Genomic DNA, 19,409 nt, shown 5'->3' with positions numbered 1-19,409 from the left:
TGTAGGATAAATTTTGGTTAGAGAGAAAGTCATCTCCCTCAAACTCCCAGACTTTCTTTCCTTTTTTGAGGGTTAAAAATCACACGTGTTGTGATTTTTACTTGTTGTAAATTTCATTGTTGTATCATTGTTTTTTGTTTTTTTAATTGAGATTGAATTGACATAAGACACATAACAAATTGATATATAATATATTAGTTTCAGGTGTACAGCAGAATGATTCAGTATTTGTATATATTGCGAAGTGATCACAACAGTACATACATCTGGTTAACATCAGTCACCATAAATAATTACAAATTATTTTTTCTTGTTAGTATAACTTTTACATTTACTGTCTTTGAAACTTTCAAATATGCTATACTGAATTATTAACTGTAGTTGCCATGCTGTACATTACATGCCCATGACTTTTTTTATAACTAGAAGTTTGTCCCTTTTGGCTCCCTTCACTCATTTCATACCCCGCCCCCACCCCACCTCTGACAACCAGCAATTTGTCCTCTAGCTAGGAGCTTGGGTTTTTTGTTTTTTGTTTATTTGCTGGTTTGTTTATTTTAGATCCCACAAATCAGTGAGATCATATGGTGGTTGTCTTTTCTCTGTCTGACCTATTTCATTTAGCATAATGCCCTTAAGGTCTGTCCATGTCATTGCAAATGGCAAGAGTTTCTCCTTTTTTATGACTGAATAATATTTCATTGCATATATATACTACCTTTTCTTTATCCATTTGTTAAATGGACACTTAGGCTGCTTCATGTCATGGCTATTGTTAATAGTGCTGCAATAATCATGGGGTGCATATCTCTTTTCAAGTTAGTGTTTTCATTTTCTTTGGATAAATACCCAGAAATGGATTGCTGGATAATGAGGTATTTCTCTTTTAATTTTTTGTGGAAACTTTGAACTATTTTCCATAGAGCCTGTACTAGTTTATATTCCCATCCACAGTGCACAAGGTTCTCTTTTCTCCACATCCTAGCCCACACTGTTATTTCTTGCCCTTTGGATAATAGTCATTCTAACATATGTGAGGTGATATCTCCTTGTGGTTTTGGTTTGCATTTCCCTGATGATTGGTGATGATGAGCATTTTTTCATGTACCTGTTGTCCATCTCTATGTCTTTAGAAAAATGACTATTCAGGTATTCTGCCTATTTTTTAATTGGATTGTTGGGTTTGGGGCTATTGAGTTTTATGAGTTCTTTATATGTTTCGGATATTAACCCCTTATCAGATACATAATTTGCAAATATCTTCTCCCATTTGGTACTTTGCCTTTTCGTTTTGTTGATGGTTTTCTTTGCTGTGCAGAAACTTTTTAGTGTGATGTAGTCCCACTTGTTTATGTTTGCTTTTGGTGCCTTTGCTTTTGGTTTCAAATCCCAAAAAATCATCACCAAGGCCAGCATCAAAGAGCTTCCACCTTTGTTTTCTTCCAAGAGTTTTATAGTTTCAGGTCTTACATGCAAGTGTTTAATCCATATTGAGTTATTTTGTGTGGGGGGTATAAGATAATGGTAGAGTTTCCTTCATTTGCATGTGGCTGTCCAATTTTCCCAACACAATTTATTGAAGAGACTGTCCTTTTCATTGTATATTTGTGGCCCCTTTGTCATAAATTAATTGACTGTATATATGTAAGTTTATTTCTGGGCTCTCTATTCTATACTGTTGATCTCTGTTGATTCTGTTGATCTATTTTTGTGCCAATGTTATGCTGTTTTGATTACTGTGGCATTGTAATACAATTCGGAATGAGAGAGCATGATGCCTTCAGCTTTGTTTTTCTTTCTCAAGATTGCTTTGTCTTTTTGGGGTCTTTTATAGTTTCATACAAAATTAGAATAATTGGTCCTATTTCTGTGGAAAATGCCTTTGGAAATTTGATGGGATTGCTTAGAATCTGTAGATTGCTTTGAGTATTATGGACCTTTTGACAATATTAGTTCTTCTAATCCATGAGCATGAAATATCCTTACATTTATTATGTCTTCTCCAGTTTCTTTCATCAGTATCTTATAGTTCAGAGCACAGATATTTCACCTACTTGGTTAAATTTATTCCTAGGTGTTTCATTCTTTTTGATGTAGTTATAAATGGGATTATTTTCTGAACATCTCTGATAGCTTATTATTAGGATATAGAAATGCAACAGATTTTAGCATATTGATTTTGTATCATATTACTTTACTAAATTTGTTTATTAGTTCTAATAATTTCTTTTGGTGGCATCTAGGTTTTTCTATATATAATGTGCCATCTGCAAATAGTGACAGTTTTACTTCTTCCTTTCCAATTTAGATGCCTTTTATTTCTTTTTCGACTATTTTGTCATTTGTTGATGTGAATCCAGTATCAGCTCATTTCCAGTGATAAGCTTCTAGATAGTTCATACAATCATTAATAATATACAACAGATTATATAGTATTTTACATTTTACAAAACAATTTTCAGTACAAGTTGTCTAATTTAATCCTTATAACAATACTATTTTTAGCATTTTAAAGTATTATGTTTAGCATTTTAAAGCTGGGAAAACTACAGGTCAATAGAGTAAGTAATCGCCTAGATTTCCAGTCCTGGTAAACAGTAGAGCAAAGATTTTAATACATGTTTCTGACACTGAGCATGAGATATTTAATTTAGTCTGGGCTGCATATGTGTTGGTCATGAAAAACAAGTATTGTAATAGTGTGCCTATTTGGTTTCCAAACCTCAACTTTTACCCAAAAGCTTAATTAGGTGAAGGGGTTAACTATTAACTTCTCTGGGACTTGAAGTTAAATGATCCTTGAACTTATCATACAGACTAGAGGAAATAGATGTTGGGGTGACCTTAAATTAATTTATCTTGTTTCTGCCTGAGGCTTTTTCTTCTATATGTATATATGTATCTTTTATATACATATATATATGTGTGTGTGTGTATATATACATATATACATATGTATATATGTATATATATATATGTGTGTGTGTATATATATATATACATATGTATATATGTATATATATATATATACATATATGTGTATATGTATATATATATATATACATATATACGTATATATATATATATGGTTGAGTAATTTTTTTAAATGATTTTAAAATTTTAATTTTTTAGAGCAGTTTCAGGTTTACAAAAAAATGAGAGTAAGGTACAGAGATTTCCCTTACTCACCCTGCCCCGACACATGCATAGCATAGCTTCTCCCATTGTCAATATCACTCATCAGAACAGTAGATTTTTTACTAAGGATGAACCTATACTAATGTATCATAATCAACCGAAATCTATAGTTTGGGTTCATTCTTGGCATTTTACATTCTTTGGGTTTTGGCCAATGAATAATGACATTTATCCATTATTATAATGGATTATTATAATGTCATATAGAGTATTTTCACTGCCCTAAGAATCCTCTATGCTCTTCCTATTCATCTCCCTTCCCTACTTCCCTCCTTTAGCAACCACTCTTCTTTTCATTGTCTTCCATAGTTTTGTCTTTTCCAGAATGTCATATAGTGAGAATCCTATAAAATGTGGTATTTTTTCTGTATGACTTATTTCACTTAGCATAACACTCTCCAGTTCCATCCACGTTGCTACAAAAGGCCATATTTCATTCTTTCTCTTGCCAAAATTTCTTTATCCTTTCATCAGTTGATGGACATTTAGGGTCTTTCCATAATTTGGCTATTGTTGAAAGTGCTGCTATAAACATTGGGGTACAAGTGCCCCTATGCATCAACACTCCAGATACCATATGTTTTCACTCTTATGTGGATCCTGAGAATCTTAACAGAAGACCATGGGGGAGGGGCAGGAAAAAAAAAAAGTTAGAGAGGGAGGGAGCCAAAACATAAGACACTCTTAAAAACTGAGAACAAACTGAGGGTTGATGGGGGGTGGGAGGGAGGGGAGGGTGGATGATGAGTATTGAGGAGGGCACCTGTAGGGATGAGCACTGGGTGTTGTATGGAAACCAATTTGACAATAAATTTCATATCAAAAAAAATAATAAAACCATGTGGAGAGTTAGGACAAAAAAAATGTGGTATTTTCAGATTGGCTTATGTCACTTAGCAATATACATTTAAGGTTCCTCCATGTCTTTGCGTGGCTTAGTAGCTCATTTCTTTTTGGTGCTGAATAACATTCCATTGTCTAGAGGTACCACAATTTATTTATCCATTCATCTACTAAAGGACATTTTGGTTGCTTCCAAGTTTTAGCAATTGTAAATACATCTGCATCTGGGTGCAGGCTTTGGACCTAAGTTTTCAACTACTTTGGGTAAATACCAAAGAGTGCAGGTGCTGTGTCATACGATAAGAATATATTTAGTTTTGTTTAAAAAAAAAAAAAAGCCAAACTGTCTTCCAAAATGGCTGTACCATTTTGCATTCCCACCAGCAATGTATAAGAGTTCTTTTTGACCCACATCTTTGTCAGCATTTGGTATTGTCAGTGTTCCAGATTTTGGCCATTTTAATTGGTATGTAATGGCATCTTATTATTGTTTTAATTTGCATGTCTCTGCTGACATATGATGAGGAGCATTTTTTCATGTGATTTGCCATCTATGTATCTTCTTTGGTGAGGTGTCTGTTAAGGTCTTTGGCCAATTTTTTTAATCAGGCTGTTCGTTTTCTTATTGTTGGGTTTTATGAGTTCTTTGTACATTTTGAATAACAATCCTTTATCAGATGGGTCTTTTGCACATTTTTTCTTCAATTTGTGACTTGTCCTTTCATACACTTGACATTTTTCACAGAGCAGAAGTTTTTAATTTTAATGAAGTCCAGCTTATCCATGATTTCTTTCAAGGATCATATGTTTTGTGTTGTATCTAAAGAGGCATCACCCAAGGTCATTTCTAAGTTATCTCCTATATTGTCTTCTAGGAGCCTTATAGTATTACTGCATTCTACATTTAGCTCCATGATCCATTTGAGTTAATTGTTGTGAAGGGTGTAAGAGGTTCCCTTTTTTTTAAGGAGAAAAACTTTTGGAAACTGGTAGGAAGGAAGCTATCTCCTTTAGGAGGGTTTTGTGAGAGAAAATTTTAAATTAGGCACATAATGAACTAAGGTGGCAACAAGCCCAAGCCCTGATATTAACCCGTAGAATGAAGGAGAATAGCTCATTTGGTTAATCAACTAAGATGAGAAGGAAAGTTGATATTCCTGACCTGGCTGCTTCAAAATAAGCATACGTGCTCTGCAGAGGCGCCCTAAGCAAGGAAAATACACAAGGCAAATGGTTCCTGCAGGAGGCATCTGACCTTAAGAGGCAGTTTGACTGTTTCTCAGAGAAATCAGAAATGTTGCTCAAAGGGACACCTAGACTTGTAATTACTAACATTTTTATTATAAGTTATTATATTTGCTTACAAAATTCTGAATCCTCTTGATATATTTTCTAGTTATAAAATATGTGCCAGAAAATAGCTTTGTTCCATTTACTTACAGAGAAAAGGATACACCTTGGTCACACTGACAGCTGTGTGATATTACCAAGGCTCTTAAGTTTCAGGGCCCCTTCCCTCTTCTGTAAAAGTGAGGATGTGGAAGGCTCCCTGAGGTTCCCTCCCAACTTAAAAATGGAGTCAGTGTATGGGACACCTGGATGGCTCTGTCAATTGTGTCTGACTCTTGATTTCAACTCAGGTCATGACCCCAGAGTCATGGAATCGAGCCCCATGTCAGACTCTTCACTGGGCATGGAGCCTGGTTAAGATTCTCTGTCTCTCCCTCTGCCCCTCCCTCCCACTTGCTCGCTCTCTCTCTCTCTAAAAAAAAAAAATGATATCAACATAAAACAATTTTAAAAAGTAAAATTATATCTTTTAACTATGATTTTTATTTAACATAGGTGTTCTTAACTTAGATTCCAGGGACCTCAGAGAATCAGAACCCACTGAGATTTATGGAAAAGTTCATTATGTTTGTCCCCAAACTCTCCAAAGTTAAGAATTATTTGTCCCTATCTTTGATGATCCAGAGAGGAGACTGAGCATAAACAAAGAAGCAGGGGCAATAATTGTGACACTTAACTGAATGACCAGGACCATGAAACCTTCATGTCACAAGGGTAATGTCTCCTGGCCTTCAGTAGGACTATTTCTGGACTGCTCTGTACCTTATAAAACCCAGCCATATCTTTTAGATCTGTTCTCAAGGAAAAGGCAAATATAAAACCCAAATGTCATTAGTAGGAGGCCCTGAGCAATGCTTTACTTTGCTTAAGTAGATGTCAGATTCCTACAGACTTGTTACTAAGTCTAAAAGAAAGGGAAGAAGGAAACCAACCCATATGAAAGCATACTACACATTTCAAATAATCAACAGTACAGTTTCCTTACTAGCCACTACAGATAAACACATTGGTGAACTGATAGTACACATATTCTTCCAAACCTGGCTTTTAGAGAAGAGAGGGTATTTTTTATTTTTTATTTTTTAATGTTTATTTATTTTTGTGGGGAAGGGAGGAGCAGAGAGAGAGAGGGAGACAGAGAATCCAAAGCAGGCTCCTCAATAACAGCAGAGAGCTCCATGCAGGGCTCCAACTCACAAATTGTGAGATCTTGACCTGAGCTGAACTCGAACTCTTAACCACATGAGCCACCCAGGCGCCCCACAAGGGTGTCGTAAGGTAAGAAAGGGGAAAGAAGAGTCAAGGGCCAGGCACCTCTGCCTTTGTGTCCTTCAGGTGATCAGTGTTCACTTGGATGTCAGATAATCCAAGGAAATAAAATCTTGAAGTCATTGTTCTGTTCGCAAAAGTATCTTGCATTTACTGCATTGTGTATAACGTTCAGGTAAAAAAAACTGGGTCTGCTTGCTTCCAAACAAATGCCATTAGAGAAACTTGTATGGGTATTTTCTATCTTTTTCAGAAAGTTCTTTTCTAAGGAGACATAGGCATGTCTTTCTAAATGAGATCACTCGAAAGAAAATATTTTTCTGAAATAGGAGAAGGAGTCAAAAAATAATTCCATAAATAAAAAAAATAAGTCTTTACCAGCATCATCTAAGAGTGCAGATTTTGTGTTACTTTCCTTTCCCCTAGTGTTTACCAATATCACCTTGTTGTGAAACTTGCTTCTTAGAATGACTTGTTATTATGGTCCTTTAGCCTTTTCATTATCCAGTAGAAAAAGCTTTGTTAGAATAGCCCACAGTATCTTACTTGCTTGCTTACTTTTTCCATTTGTAAGCATCTCTGTAAGGTGTTAAGGTAATCTAAAAAAGCTTCTGGCTACCTGTTTGTGGAAGCAGCCTGATGGTGACCAGACTACAAGTTGATGTGTGTGTGTGTGTGTGTGTGTGTGTGTGTGTGTGTGTCCTTTCCAGTTTCAGATGGAGATCACACAAGTCCGGAGATGGTCCTCACCATTCACTTGCTTCCCACTGATCGGCACCCGCCTGTGTTCCAGGTCACAGCTCCACTGCTTGAGGTCAGCCCAGGAGGCAGCTCTTCTATAGGTAAGAACTGAACCTGAAAGAAACATGCCTTTGGAAATGGAACCATAATTCAGCCACAGTCCCTGTTTAAACCTCTTGATGCTTGCCAAAAAGTAGTGACCTCCTCTTCCAAAAGGTGCATGCATTCTCACCTGTTTCCTTCCCTCCGCCCATTTCCATGCAAATAGAAACAGCACAGAGAAAAGGAAATAAACCCTTCAGAGGTCAATGTTCAGTGATGGAATACAACACAGAATTCATTTTCTAGACTCCAGGAGTTTGATTTGTTGCCATCACTAAAGTACAAAGTTAACAAAGGAGAGTAGAGAGCAGAAAAGTGCTTGTTTGGAAAGTAAAGAGAAACAGGAGAAACAACAGATCATAGTAACCTTCAGAAGTTGTGAGGAGTTGGCCCTGTTATTTTGGATGTGATTTTATTTACCTATTAGTGTACCTACTTTTTAGGATTTTCTTTATTCTTTCACTAAGTACATTTTAAAAGCAAACAGTGTATGTTGTGGTTTTGTTAGCTGTTCTCTACAGATCCTCAACCAGTTTCTACCCATGAGTATTGGCCTGAAATTAATTATCATCCAATTTCTAAACAAGCCGACTGTCACTTCTACCCTACTCTTTCTCACTTCTGTCATGGCCATAGCAGCTGATGTTAAAACAATTTTGTTCTTGTGTAGGTTCAGAAAAAGAAGGGAATAAATAGTGAAAAGCAAAAACAGTTTCTAGGAACATTTTCTGTAAGAAAACCTACCCCCGCAGATCAGGACTGACCTAATGTTGGTTTCCATGCCCTCATTTGTATAGAAGATGAAAAGTGTTCTTAATTGAGAACTACCTACTTATCAATTAACTTTTAAAAGTAAGTTAACTATTTGCAATTTGAGAATTGACTGTATTATCAATTTTCACTCTTTTGTGGTTGATTGGAGTTAAACACTGACTTCTGATGGCCATCAGATTGTCTACAGCATGGCTTCCAGCCTGCCCTGTGGCTGTAATATATGCAGGGCATACAGTTAAAAAATTTTTTTTGAATGTGTATTATTTTTGAGAGAAAGAGAAAGAGAAAGGAAGAAAGAGAGAGAGAGAGAACGGGGGAGTGGCAGAGAGGGGAGACACAGAATCCAAAGCAGGCTCCAGGCTCCAAGCTGTCAGCACATAGCCCAACACAGGGCTTGAACCCACGAGCTGTGAGATCATGACCTGAGCTGAAGTTGGACACATAAGTAGCTGAGCCACCCAGGCACCCAGGGCATAGAGTTTTTTTTAACGTACCCACATCCTGTCATATGATTTGTCTCCTGACTGCAGGACTTCAGCTGGTAGTAAGAGATACCAAGATAGCACCTGAAGAATTCTTCTTTGAGCTCCGGAAACCTCCAGAGCATGGCGTGCTCCTTAAGTACACAGCCAAGTTCAAAGGGCCCATGGCCACAGGTAGCTGCTTACTCTGTCATTGACTGCTTGGAGAATTTCTTGCTCTATAGTCAGTTTTATGTGTCTCAGACAAGAAGGAAAGCCACTCTGTGGGACAAACTATGAGGAGACACTGAAAAAGGAAAAACTTTTAGCTTTTAGCCAATTGGCTGAAATATTTGGGACTTCTTTCTCTGTGCCATCACCCACACCCCAAACTATGAAGCTGTTTCCTCATGTTGTTGGTGAAATTAGTTGAATTGGTCGATTTACCTGGAGTAAATACATTTAGAACAACCTCATAGGAAGTGTCAGCTGCCACTTTCCTATGGTTTGTTCATTAAGATGAATTTGTCTTCCTTAGTTTGGTATGTTAATCTTCACAATATTTTTAGCACTGAAACTCTGATAATATAAACTACACGTATCCTCATCCATAGAAAAGGAAACACATTTTTTGAGTATTGTCTTTGTGATGTAACACTATGGTAGGTGATGTGACCAGCTTTCCAAAATAATATTTCTTACACTCTCTCCAATTATAAAAAATAAGACATGTTGATTGTTTAGAAAACAGAGAGAAGCACAAGGAACACAACTAATCTAATTTTTAATAGTCAGCCCATATATATCAAAGTGAGTATTATCCCTTTCAAAGTAATCACTTTGGAATGCTATATGCTTATTTTAACAATCTGTACTTTCTCAAAACCTTTATATAATTCCTAATAGGTATGTAATCATGCATTCATTCGAATATCCCTGCAGAGAGAGGGGGGCAAGTCTCTGACCTTGAAGGTAGATAGAATTTGAAGAAGAACCAATCAGCATTTGGGAGTCAAAGGCAGATTTTTAAAAAATTTACTGAACACAAGAAATGTCATCAGAATAAATCTCTAGCATCCTAAGGGAACTACTTTAAGAGCATTAACAGTCAGAGCCCAGCTTCTTTAACAGTATATTTAGCTTATATTTGTATAATTAATATATAAGATACAAAGATATATATAAAATATTAGTTTTATTACCTTTTTTTAAGGCTCAATACCACTAGCACCAGTAAATCACAATAACACAATGTTAAAAGAGAAGGCTTGGAAGACAAATACAGAAAATGAATAAATTCTTTAGTCTCATTCATAATACCAATTATTACAGCCAATAATCTATCAGGGAATAGAATTGCAAATAATATCCAAGAATACCAATTCCTCAGTTGTACTCTCTAGAATCCTTGGGGTCCATGGCACTAAGGGGCATTTCTCATAAAGGATTCCATGACCAAACAATTTTGAAATGCTTTAATACTTATATATCGAAGATTCTAAAATTCTAGTAAATCCTGCAGTTCAAAAATTTTTAGTTTTAAATTTTGTTTAAACCTATTTTCCCCAAAGTTATATGACCTTGAAACTTATTTCACACGATGCCTATAAAATCTATCACAAATTAGTACTCTAGACTTAGAAAGTTTGGATTTCTAACTTTAAGTAGGTTTTTCAATTTTTAGATATTTTTTATTTTAGAAAAACTTTATACTCCCAACTAAAATAAAGACCTCTACAGATTCATCAAACATAATTTATTTTCATACCTTTCTCAAAAGAATTCTAGTGTCAAGATTAGATTCTAGAAGCGTTATCATAAAGAATAGAGGCTTGACCTTTAATTCGCTAGAACTAAGAATGATGCCTGAATCTTACAGAAACAGATTTGGGCTCAATATGATTAAGAACTTACAAAAATTAGGGCCCTCTCCAGTAGAATTAGCTACCTTGTAAAACAGTGAGCCTCCCACCTTGAGAAGTGTTGAAGGGCAGGCTAAATAACCCCTTTTCAAGAGTGGTATAAAAGGAATCCTATATTGGGTGGGTGGTTGGACTAATTAACTTACAACTCCCAGAGTTTATGATCCTATATGTACTTTGAAATCCTGAGAACAAAGGTGTTATATACATGAAAAGTGTTATTCCCAGAAGTAATTGGTTTTGCACTTTGTTTTATTCTCAAAAGGTGACACTTTCACATATGAGGACATTAAGAAAAATGCTCTGCAGTATCTACACGACGGCTCCTCCGCCCGGGAAGACAGCATGGAGATCTCAGTCACAGATGGCACCTCGGTGACAACCGTGGAAGTAAGAGTGGAGGTGTCACTGTCAGAGGACCCAGGGCCTCAGCTGGCTGCCGGCGCCTCTCTGAGCATTACAGTTGCTAGTAAAAGCACGGCCATAATCACCAGGTCACATCTTGCTTATGTTGTAAGTTCTTGCCCCGCTCTTGTTCACTGCGCCCCATCCCTGGGCCTGACTAGAAAATAAGACTATGGCTGAATATTTGGGACATCAGGTATATGGCCAGATAAGGAAGTTTTTTCTCAACTTTCCCAATAGTTCTACTCTTAGAAGGAGTTACAGTGTTTACTCAGGCTGCTCCTAGTGTCTCATGAACAGACAAAGGAACGAGCAAAACTTTGATGAAAACACAATGAGATTGTGTAGGGATGGGTGATTGCCAACAAGGAACATTGCTGGTGTCAGAAAAACCCAAGTCCCCATTTTTTTTGAAGCCCCATCCATAATATTTTGAGTGGGAATTTTCAGGAAAGAGCGTTTTAGAAGAACTTGTCTGATTAATGACTAATAACTTATGATATTTCATGGCCCACTGAGAAGAAGTCCACTTTTCACCAGCTTTTGTCTCAGAGCCAGCTCTAGACAGAATGCTGGCACACCCCTTTGGCAGTGCATCTCTGCCAGATTCCCTAGGCAAGATTACTGACTCACCCCCATCCCATGCCCCAAAGGAAGCAGTGTGTTTAGGGGACCAAGGTTTAGATTTAGGGACTCTGCATTTTTTCCCCATCTGGCATTAATTTGCTAAGTGATCCTGGTGAATTAAACTCTTCTTCTTTCTTTGATTCCACCTCTGGAGCTAAGGATAATAAGTATAATTAATTTTATTTTTCAGTTGTGTGGATTGTAAACATACATGAATTATCCATGTAAACATAATGAATAGTTTTGGCAAATACCTTGAAAATAAGGATGATTATCTGAATGGTAATCATTCTTAGTATTGAATTTTTCCTTACCAATGTTAAAATTCTAACTAATGACCTGTCCCCTGCCTTTTTAAATACTATATAGTTTTAAGTAATCCTTTTCTGGGCTAAATAGTCTAGCTATAAAATCTAGTCCTGAATAGTAGCATGTAAGATAAAGCCTTAGCCTGGGAACAATTGCTTCAATTGCTTTAGCACAGATTTAGCCCTGAAATTGTCTTTTCTTAAATTATGGGAAACTGCATTCCACCCGGATTCTTCTCATGGGTCCAGTAGAGCTTCAGAACAGCTTTGATTTTGTTTTTTTCTTAATTGACAGGTGATTTTTACCATAGGTTATGGTCTTTTGAATCTTATGAAACTCATGAATTCATAAAAATGTATGAATATAGATTTAATCAATAGATCACCAAGGCTTGAAAAATGTTTGACAGGCCAAAATAGCTCTCCAGGAGCAGTTCCTGCCCATTAACTGTGTATTATAAGCTGCATATCAAAACGCAAGCCCATTGGCAACTGAACATGTATTTTTCAGAAATTGATTGAATGTGAATTTACCCACTAGAGCAGAAAGACTCCAAAAGGACTATTCTAGCCTGCTGAAAGTATAGCATATTTTAAGGACTTAGCTAAGTTATATACTAACTTTTTCTCTGAGGGTTGTAGAAGAATTTTGTGCTTAGTGTCATGGGGGGAAATTTTTGCAGATATGCATAGTTAGTGAGTTTGTAGTGAACATGCAAAAAGGTTAGAAAAGCCATCTGAAATGCTGGTCATAAATGGAGCAGAATATAAAAGGATAGGAGCAGACAAGCCTCTTCTTAATTAGAGTATCATTAATGGCAAGAGATGTCAAGAGAGACAAAAGGCAGAAATGGGATTCTGTGTGATTTGCTTCTTAATGGCGGTTTCCTGTACAGTTTGCTACACACTGCAGGTAAACAAGTAGTGAAAGGGTGTTTTGTAGTTACAACAGATGAGTTTTAATCCAGGCTTACCACTTACTAGCATAGTAACCCTTGGCAAGTTACTTAGCTTTCTAGGGCTAGTTTTCTCATCTGTAATGTGGGCAGGATGATATGAGATTAATCTTAAAAAGCTAATAGCATTTCTAGGCACCAGCCAAAAATATAATAATTAAAAATAGGATACCATCTATAATAACATCGCATAACACATATCTAAGAATAAATGTAAAAAAAGATGTATAATTTCTAGGGAAAATTGATACTATGTACAACTAAAAGAAAATCCAAAAGAATCTCTTAGCAAAGTTTTAGAAATAAAAGGAGAATTTACCAAGGGATCAAAGAGAAGCTTAACAAAGCAATAGCATTGCTATACATAAGCAAAAAATAGCCACTAAATGTAACTTAAAAAATGATACCACTTATGATAGCATTTTAAAATCATGTCTTTTGGACTAAATCTAACAAAAATTAGACAGTACTTCTACAGAAAAAATTGTAACAACTTAATTGACAAACATTTTTTTTTTAAACACTCAATAGGGGCGCCTGGGTGGCTCAGTCGGTTGAGCGTCTGACTTCGGCTCAGGTCATGATCTCACAGCTTGTGAGTTCGAGCCCCGCTTTGGGCTCTGTGCTGACAGCTCAGAGCCTGGAGCCTGCTTCGGATTCTGTGTCTCCCTCTCTCTCTGCCCCTAACCCACTTGCATTCTGTCTTTGTCTCTCTCAAAAATAAAATAAAACATTAAAAGCACTCAATAAATGATGGGCCATGCCATACTCATGAATCACAGGATTTAATATCTAAAAGATAGCAATTTTCCTGCAAAGTGATCCTGCCTTTCAACTGAGTTCCAATCAAAAGCCCAGTGGACTTTTTATGGATCTTGATAAGGTGATTCTACAATAAAGAACAAAGGACCAAAATTCTGAAACAGAATGCTAGGAGGGCAGGGGCTTGCCCTATCAAATATCAGAATTTATGATAAACCTGTGCTATTTAAAGCAGTGTAGTAGCACGAGAATGTACGAGACAGTCCAGAAACAGACCTACAAATGAGACTGTAATATAAAACAGGTATAGTAAGCCAGATCAGTGGAAACAGGAGGAACTACTTAAAATATAGATCTGCACAAAATGGTTATTCCTATGGGTAAAAAAAGAACTTGTAGTGCTCCCTCACACTGTACACAGAGATTAGTAACTTCAAGCAAATCAAGCAATTCTTTGTAGGATATAGGTAAATATTTTTAGATATTGGGAAAGGGAAGAATTTTTAAACAAGAAACAAAAAGTCCTAACTATGAAGAAAAGATTAATAAATCTGACTGTGTTAAAATTAAATTTATGTTTCCCTAAACATACCAGAAATACACAAAACAGACAAGTTACAAATTGGAAGAAGGTACTTGCAATATATATAACCAAAAATAACAAAGAAAATATATCAAATGTCTACAGATTGAGAAGAAAAAGATAACCCAGATAAGATGAACAAGAGACATTAATAGGAATTTCAGAAGAGGAACCCATAGGGCCAATAAATATAAAAAGATATCATCACTTTTTTATGCATCAAGAAAAGCCAAAAAGACTATATACCATATCATACCAATTCAACTGGAAGAAATCTAAAATTTTAAATGTTGTAGAGGAAATGAACCTGTAGAAGTTTCTTTGCTGATGGAAAAGTAAACTTGAAGAAGCCACTTTGGGAAAGAATTTGGCATAGTCTTGTGAGGATGAGCGGTCATATACACTAACCATTCCACTCCTAGATTCCTATCCAAGAGAAACTTTCATATGTACACCAAAAGATATGCCCAAGAATACTCAAAGTGATACTATTTGTAATAGCAAAAATATTGAAACAAGACAAATGCCCATCAACAGGATAATAGAACCTGTGGTATACTTACTCCATAGAATATTACACAACACTCGAAACAGATGAACTATTGCTACATACAACAATATCGACGGGTCTCAGCAGTCCACTACTGAGTAAGAAGTCCCACAAGGGGAAAGTCTTTTCATAAGTTTTTTAAAAACAACTAAAAATACTTTGTAGTAATATATCAAATCATATCAAGAAATTCAAGGAAATGAGAAGCAAGATCCAGGGTGATGGTAGCCCAATGACAAGATAAAGGAGGAACACATACATGAATGTTAATTAGCAGTGTTCTAGTCCTTGTGTTGACTGGTGGGTCAATAGATGTAAAAATAATAAAAAGAAAATGAAAAATGAACTAATACAAAAGGGTTAGGAAGGTAGGAAAATTATGTGAGAATAAAGTCTACATTCTTATCAATTTTTTTGCATCCGTGATACCTTAGATAGGCCAAAGTAGTCATTTTCCTTAATTATTAAAAATAATTAATATTTTCTTAAATTATGATAGCATTTTCAGAAGAAAAAAATATCTAGCCAGTTTCACACTTTTTCAAACCCACCGGTCACTTGAGATTTGAAACATTAAAATAAATGTGCCTGACATGAAATAAGCATTTCTTTGCCAAATTTACCAGTGTGGAATTTCAAAGCTATTCATTCTAATCAAGAGCCAGGAGTTCTGTCCTTGTAGTTTATCACCATCTCCGAAGACAGTACTTTGGAACTCTTAGCTGTCTTTTAAAAATTCTCTCTCAGAGGGTACCCATAATAATATTAGGAGGCAGTCTTTTGGAAGTCTGCATGTTGTATTTGATAACCCATGTGGAATAGTAGAGAAAGTTTTGAAGTATAAATTTAGGGGAAATTTTCTGAAGGTTTGCAGCTTCAATGAATTTGAGTTTCCTTCCTTACTGGTGTCAGGTGATGTGAGGAAATATGGAAAATTCTGTGACCTTGCATTGAGGCTCTGACCTGTCAACTTAAAAAGGCCCTTAGGGGTATAAACAAGAACTGACTAAAACCCCCTGCCCCAGATCACCAGATATCCTGAGCACATTCCTGATCCATACTTCAAATAACTATAACACAGCAACGGAAATTTGCATTTAAAAGTACACTTTGCCATGCAATATATATATTTTTTGTTGCTGTGGTAAAGTGCAAAGAGCCCCCATGTTCACAGCCAACTACTCTAAAAGATGAATGACTCAGAGAAACTCTCCAAGAAGATGTTGCCTGCCTCTTAGATATTTCCACAACATTCTTGAAGAAAGAAGAAATTGTTCATTGAGATATACAACTATTGTCCACTTGGAAACACAGAAAGCCAATTTTCTCAATAAACAATGCAGAAGGAAAGGGAAATCGTGTTTGTTAAGATTGGCCATCTTAGGGGTTGAGTATCTGTAGGTTCCATCCTGGTAGAATGAAATCTGTAAGATTTCCTAAATTCTTCTGTTAAACTAAACTTTTTGCATGTCAAATATTACTTAAACTGAGTCATTGACTAAGCTAAATAACTTCCCTTCTTTCTGTTTCACAGAATTATATTTATCATTGTATTATATGTTATAATAGAATTTTAACTCTGTCTAAAAAGCAAACTGTCCTTTGAAACTCTTAAAAGAAGCCTACAACCATGTTTATAGAGAGCTCTGACCAGGTTTTGTTCTTCACTAGATGCTTGTAATAGCAATGAAACCCCATATGGCCCTTATAATAACAATAGGGCATCTCTTTGTTTTATGCCACATACCTAAAGTGCATTTCCCCATTAACATCATAAACTAGTCTTGAAAGAAGACATTATCAAAGAGGCATTTTACGAGGAATAGATACTAGGATTTTCAAGCACTTCAAAGTGGTGTTGCTTTATCACAAAGGGAAAGAGACTTTTCCAATTGGCAGAGAAGGAAGCACATGTGATTTTTAATTACTGGAAGTATTTATTCCTATAAATGTGTGTTCACGTCTTGCCTCATATTTGCCTGATTAGGATGATTCTTCCCCTGACCCAGAGATCTGGATTCAGTTAAGTTCTCTGCCCATGTATGGTGCCCTCTTAAGAATGTCAGGACCTGAAGTGGAAGAGCTCTCGGAGGTTTCCAATTTCACAATGGAAGACATCAACAACAAGAAAATTAGGTATATAACCATTTTGTATTACTTGACAGAATTTTTAAAAATTGTATTAAAACATTTAAGCAACTAACCCATAGCTCCCTTAAAAGATTATATTGCTTCATTTTTTAAATGTTTATTTATTTTTGAGAGAAAGAGAGAGAGAGAGAGAGAGAGAGGGAGGGGGAGGGACAGAGAGAGAGGGAGACACAGAATCTGAAGCAAGGTCCAGGCTCTGAGCTGTCAGCACAGAGCCCGACGAGGGGTTCGAACTCATGGACTAAGAGATAATGACCTGAGCTGAAGTTGGACGCTTAACCAACTGAGTCACCCAGGCGCCCCTATATTGTTCCAGTTTTAAACAAAGATGCAATCATCTTACCTGGCTTGTCATGTAGCTCATTCATTTGATTCTTGTCCTTACCTCTGTAGGTATTCAGCTGTGTATGAGACTGATGGTAATCTGGTTACTGATAGCTTCCATTTCTCTGTCTCTGATATGGACCACAACCATCTAGACAATCAGATGTTTACCATCACTATCACTCCTGTTGAGAATCCACCTCCAGTCATTGCTTTTGCTGACCTTATCACGGTAAACAATTCTCAGATTAATGAACAATGAGTGTTATAGAGAACTGGAATCTGTGCTGATGTAAATACAGGATTTCTACCTGAACTGGCTGCCAAGTTCTTCCCCCAAAGTATCTAGCCAGTACTGTCAAGATATGTAGTTTTTAACCATGAGTTTTTTCAAAAAGTATGAAAAAATTATATGCAGAAGGTCAAATAATTATGTTTGTATTATTTAGTCAAAAATATTTATGTGCTAGGCATAAATGCTAGACATGTGTAATATTTTGTATATTATGCTAGATGTGTGAAGTAGTGGCAGTGAAATTATAAATGTAATATATCTTTTAGGAGTTAATCATCTAATGTCTGTAAGAACTAAAATATGGGGATATGGACAATGTCCCCAAGTCACTTCTTAAGTCAATATTAATCACTGTAAATATTATTTACAGTTCCTTGGGTGTGGGGGGGATGGAGGCCATATGACATATCCCAATCATGAGGTCACCCAGACCCGAGTTCAAGTGCTGGTTCTGTTACTTACTAGCTGGGTGACCCCGGTCTAATTAATTACATATTTCTTAGCTTCCATTTCCTCATCTTTAAAATATAACTACTCCTGTTATATAGAGGATTGCTCTGATGGTTAACAGAATAGCATATAAAAGCCCCCAGTACATAACAACACATGGTAAGGATTCCGTAAGAGTTAATTCCGTTTCCTTGGCCTGCTCTGTGTACATACCATAATGCCAAAAATGCAGGAATTTTTCTGGTTTTGTCAAGCAAATGATACTCATAAAACTGAGTTGTTTTTAAATGGCTTTGATATTCCATACCTTGGGGAACCCATGTGGGCCTTCTCCATTCCCAGCGTCAGGGTGACCTTCTACTTTGTATCTTGTAGATCTCCCTACATGAGGCCAAGAATTATTCAAAGTGAAATGGCTCAGTCATGTCCAGGAGGCTAGCAAAAAACACCAAAGACAGGTTGCAGAGTTAGCATACAAAACAGGGCCCTAAAAGAAAAAGTTAGTTCAAGCAGCTGCTTTTACTTATACTGATTTATTTGCCTCTTTAACATTAAGATCAGCCCTTGCTTTCAGGTATGGTGAGGCCTTTCTTCCTGCACACCTACCAACATATCCTGTAAGGGGAGAAGTGGGACTTTTATCCTGGGTGGGAGCACCTGTGGGACAGTCTTCCTCACAGTATCTGAGGGAGAACAGGATGGATCATTCTCTAGCTGCGGGCTTTTGAATGTTGATAGGGAAGAAAGGCAGCCATCCTGCTGTGCCGAGGTGGGTGATTGGAATGGGCTAGAGCTGCTTTATAACCAGATCCATCACTGAAGGAAGCACAACTTTGAAGGGAGACCCAGAAGTCATAGTGTCTGAGTGTAGCTTTGAGAAGCCTGGCTCCAGCATCATGCACATTCTTCATCTCGTCTGTAGAGATTCTGCCTCCTCAAAGAAGTGGAATTGGTGCTGGAAGGTCACCCCAGGCAGCACTTTTCAATTCAGTTCTTTTTACTGCAGTTCTGTGCAACCGCCCAAGGACTGTACAATATTTTCTTTCTTAGGTGGACGAGGGAGGGAGAGCCCCACTCTCATTTCACCATTTCTTTGCTGCCGACGATCAGGACAACCTCCAGGGAGACGCCATCATTAAACTAAGTGCTCTGCCCAAATATGGCTGCATTGAGAACACAGGAACAGGTACCAGCAGTAGTTTTGCTGTAGAATTGTTCTGGACCTAGAAAGAAGGGACGGTGGAAGGAGGTAACTGACTTTAGCTAAACCTGGAGGTGAAGGGCTAACAGAGGAATGGATCCATTTCAAGGAAATGGGAAGAAGGAAGCTTTCATTCA

The 19,409-nt window shown here is 36.7% G+C and overlaps 1 protein-coding gene across 1 annotated transcript in view; it reads left to right on the top strand.

The window, feature by feature from the left end:
* Positions 1 to 19,409, top strand: part of FRAS1 (Fraser extracellular matrix complex subunit 1) — a 429,797-nt gene that overhangs the window by 322,793 nt on the left and 87,595 nt on the right. Inside the window, exons 36-41 of the mRNA XM_019466685.2 lie at positions 7,371 to 7,502; positions 8,808 to 8,933; positions 10,926 to 11,173; positions 16,839 to 16,987; positions 17,396 to 17,558; positions 19,122 to 19,257. Of these exons, the coding sequence (XP_019322230.2) occupies positions 7,371 to 7,502; positions 8,808 to 8,933; positions 10,926 to 11,173; positions 16,839 to 16,987; positions 17,396 to 17,558; positions 19,122 to 19,257 (954 nt within the window). The remainder of the gene's footprint in view (positions 1 to 7,370; positions 7,503 to 8,807; positions 8,934 to 10,925; positions 11,174 to 16,838; positions 16,988 to 17,395; positions 17,559 to 19,121; positions 19,258 to 19,409) is intronic.

The sequence above is a fragment of the Panthera pardus genome, unplaced genomic scaffold (assembly GCF_024362965.1).
Source record: "Panthera pardus isolate Hobbes unplaced genomic scaffold, ASM2436296v1 HiC_scaffold_13, whole genome shotgun sequence".
Taxonomy (NCBI): Eukaryota; Metazoa; Chordata; class Mammalia; order Carnivora; family Felidae; genus Panthera; species Panthera pardus.
Note: the sequence above shows the minus strand (reverse complement) of the source record. Positions and strands in the feature narration are given on the sequence as shown.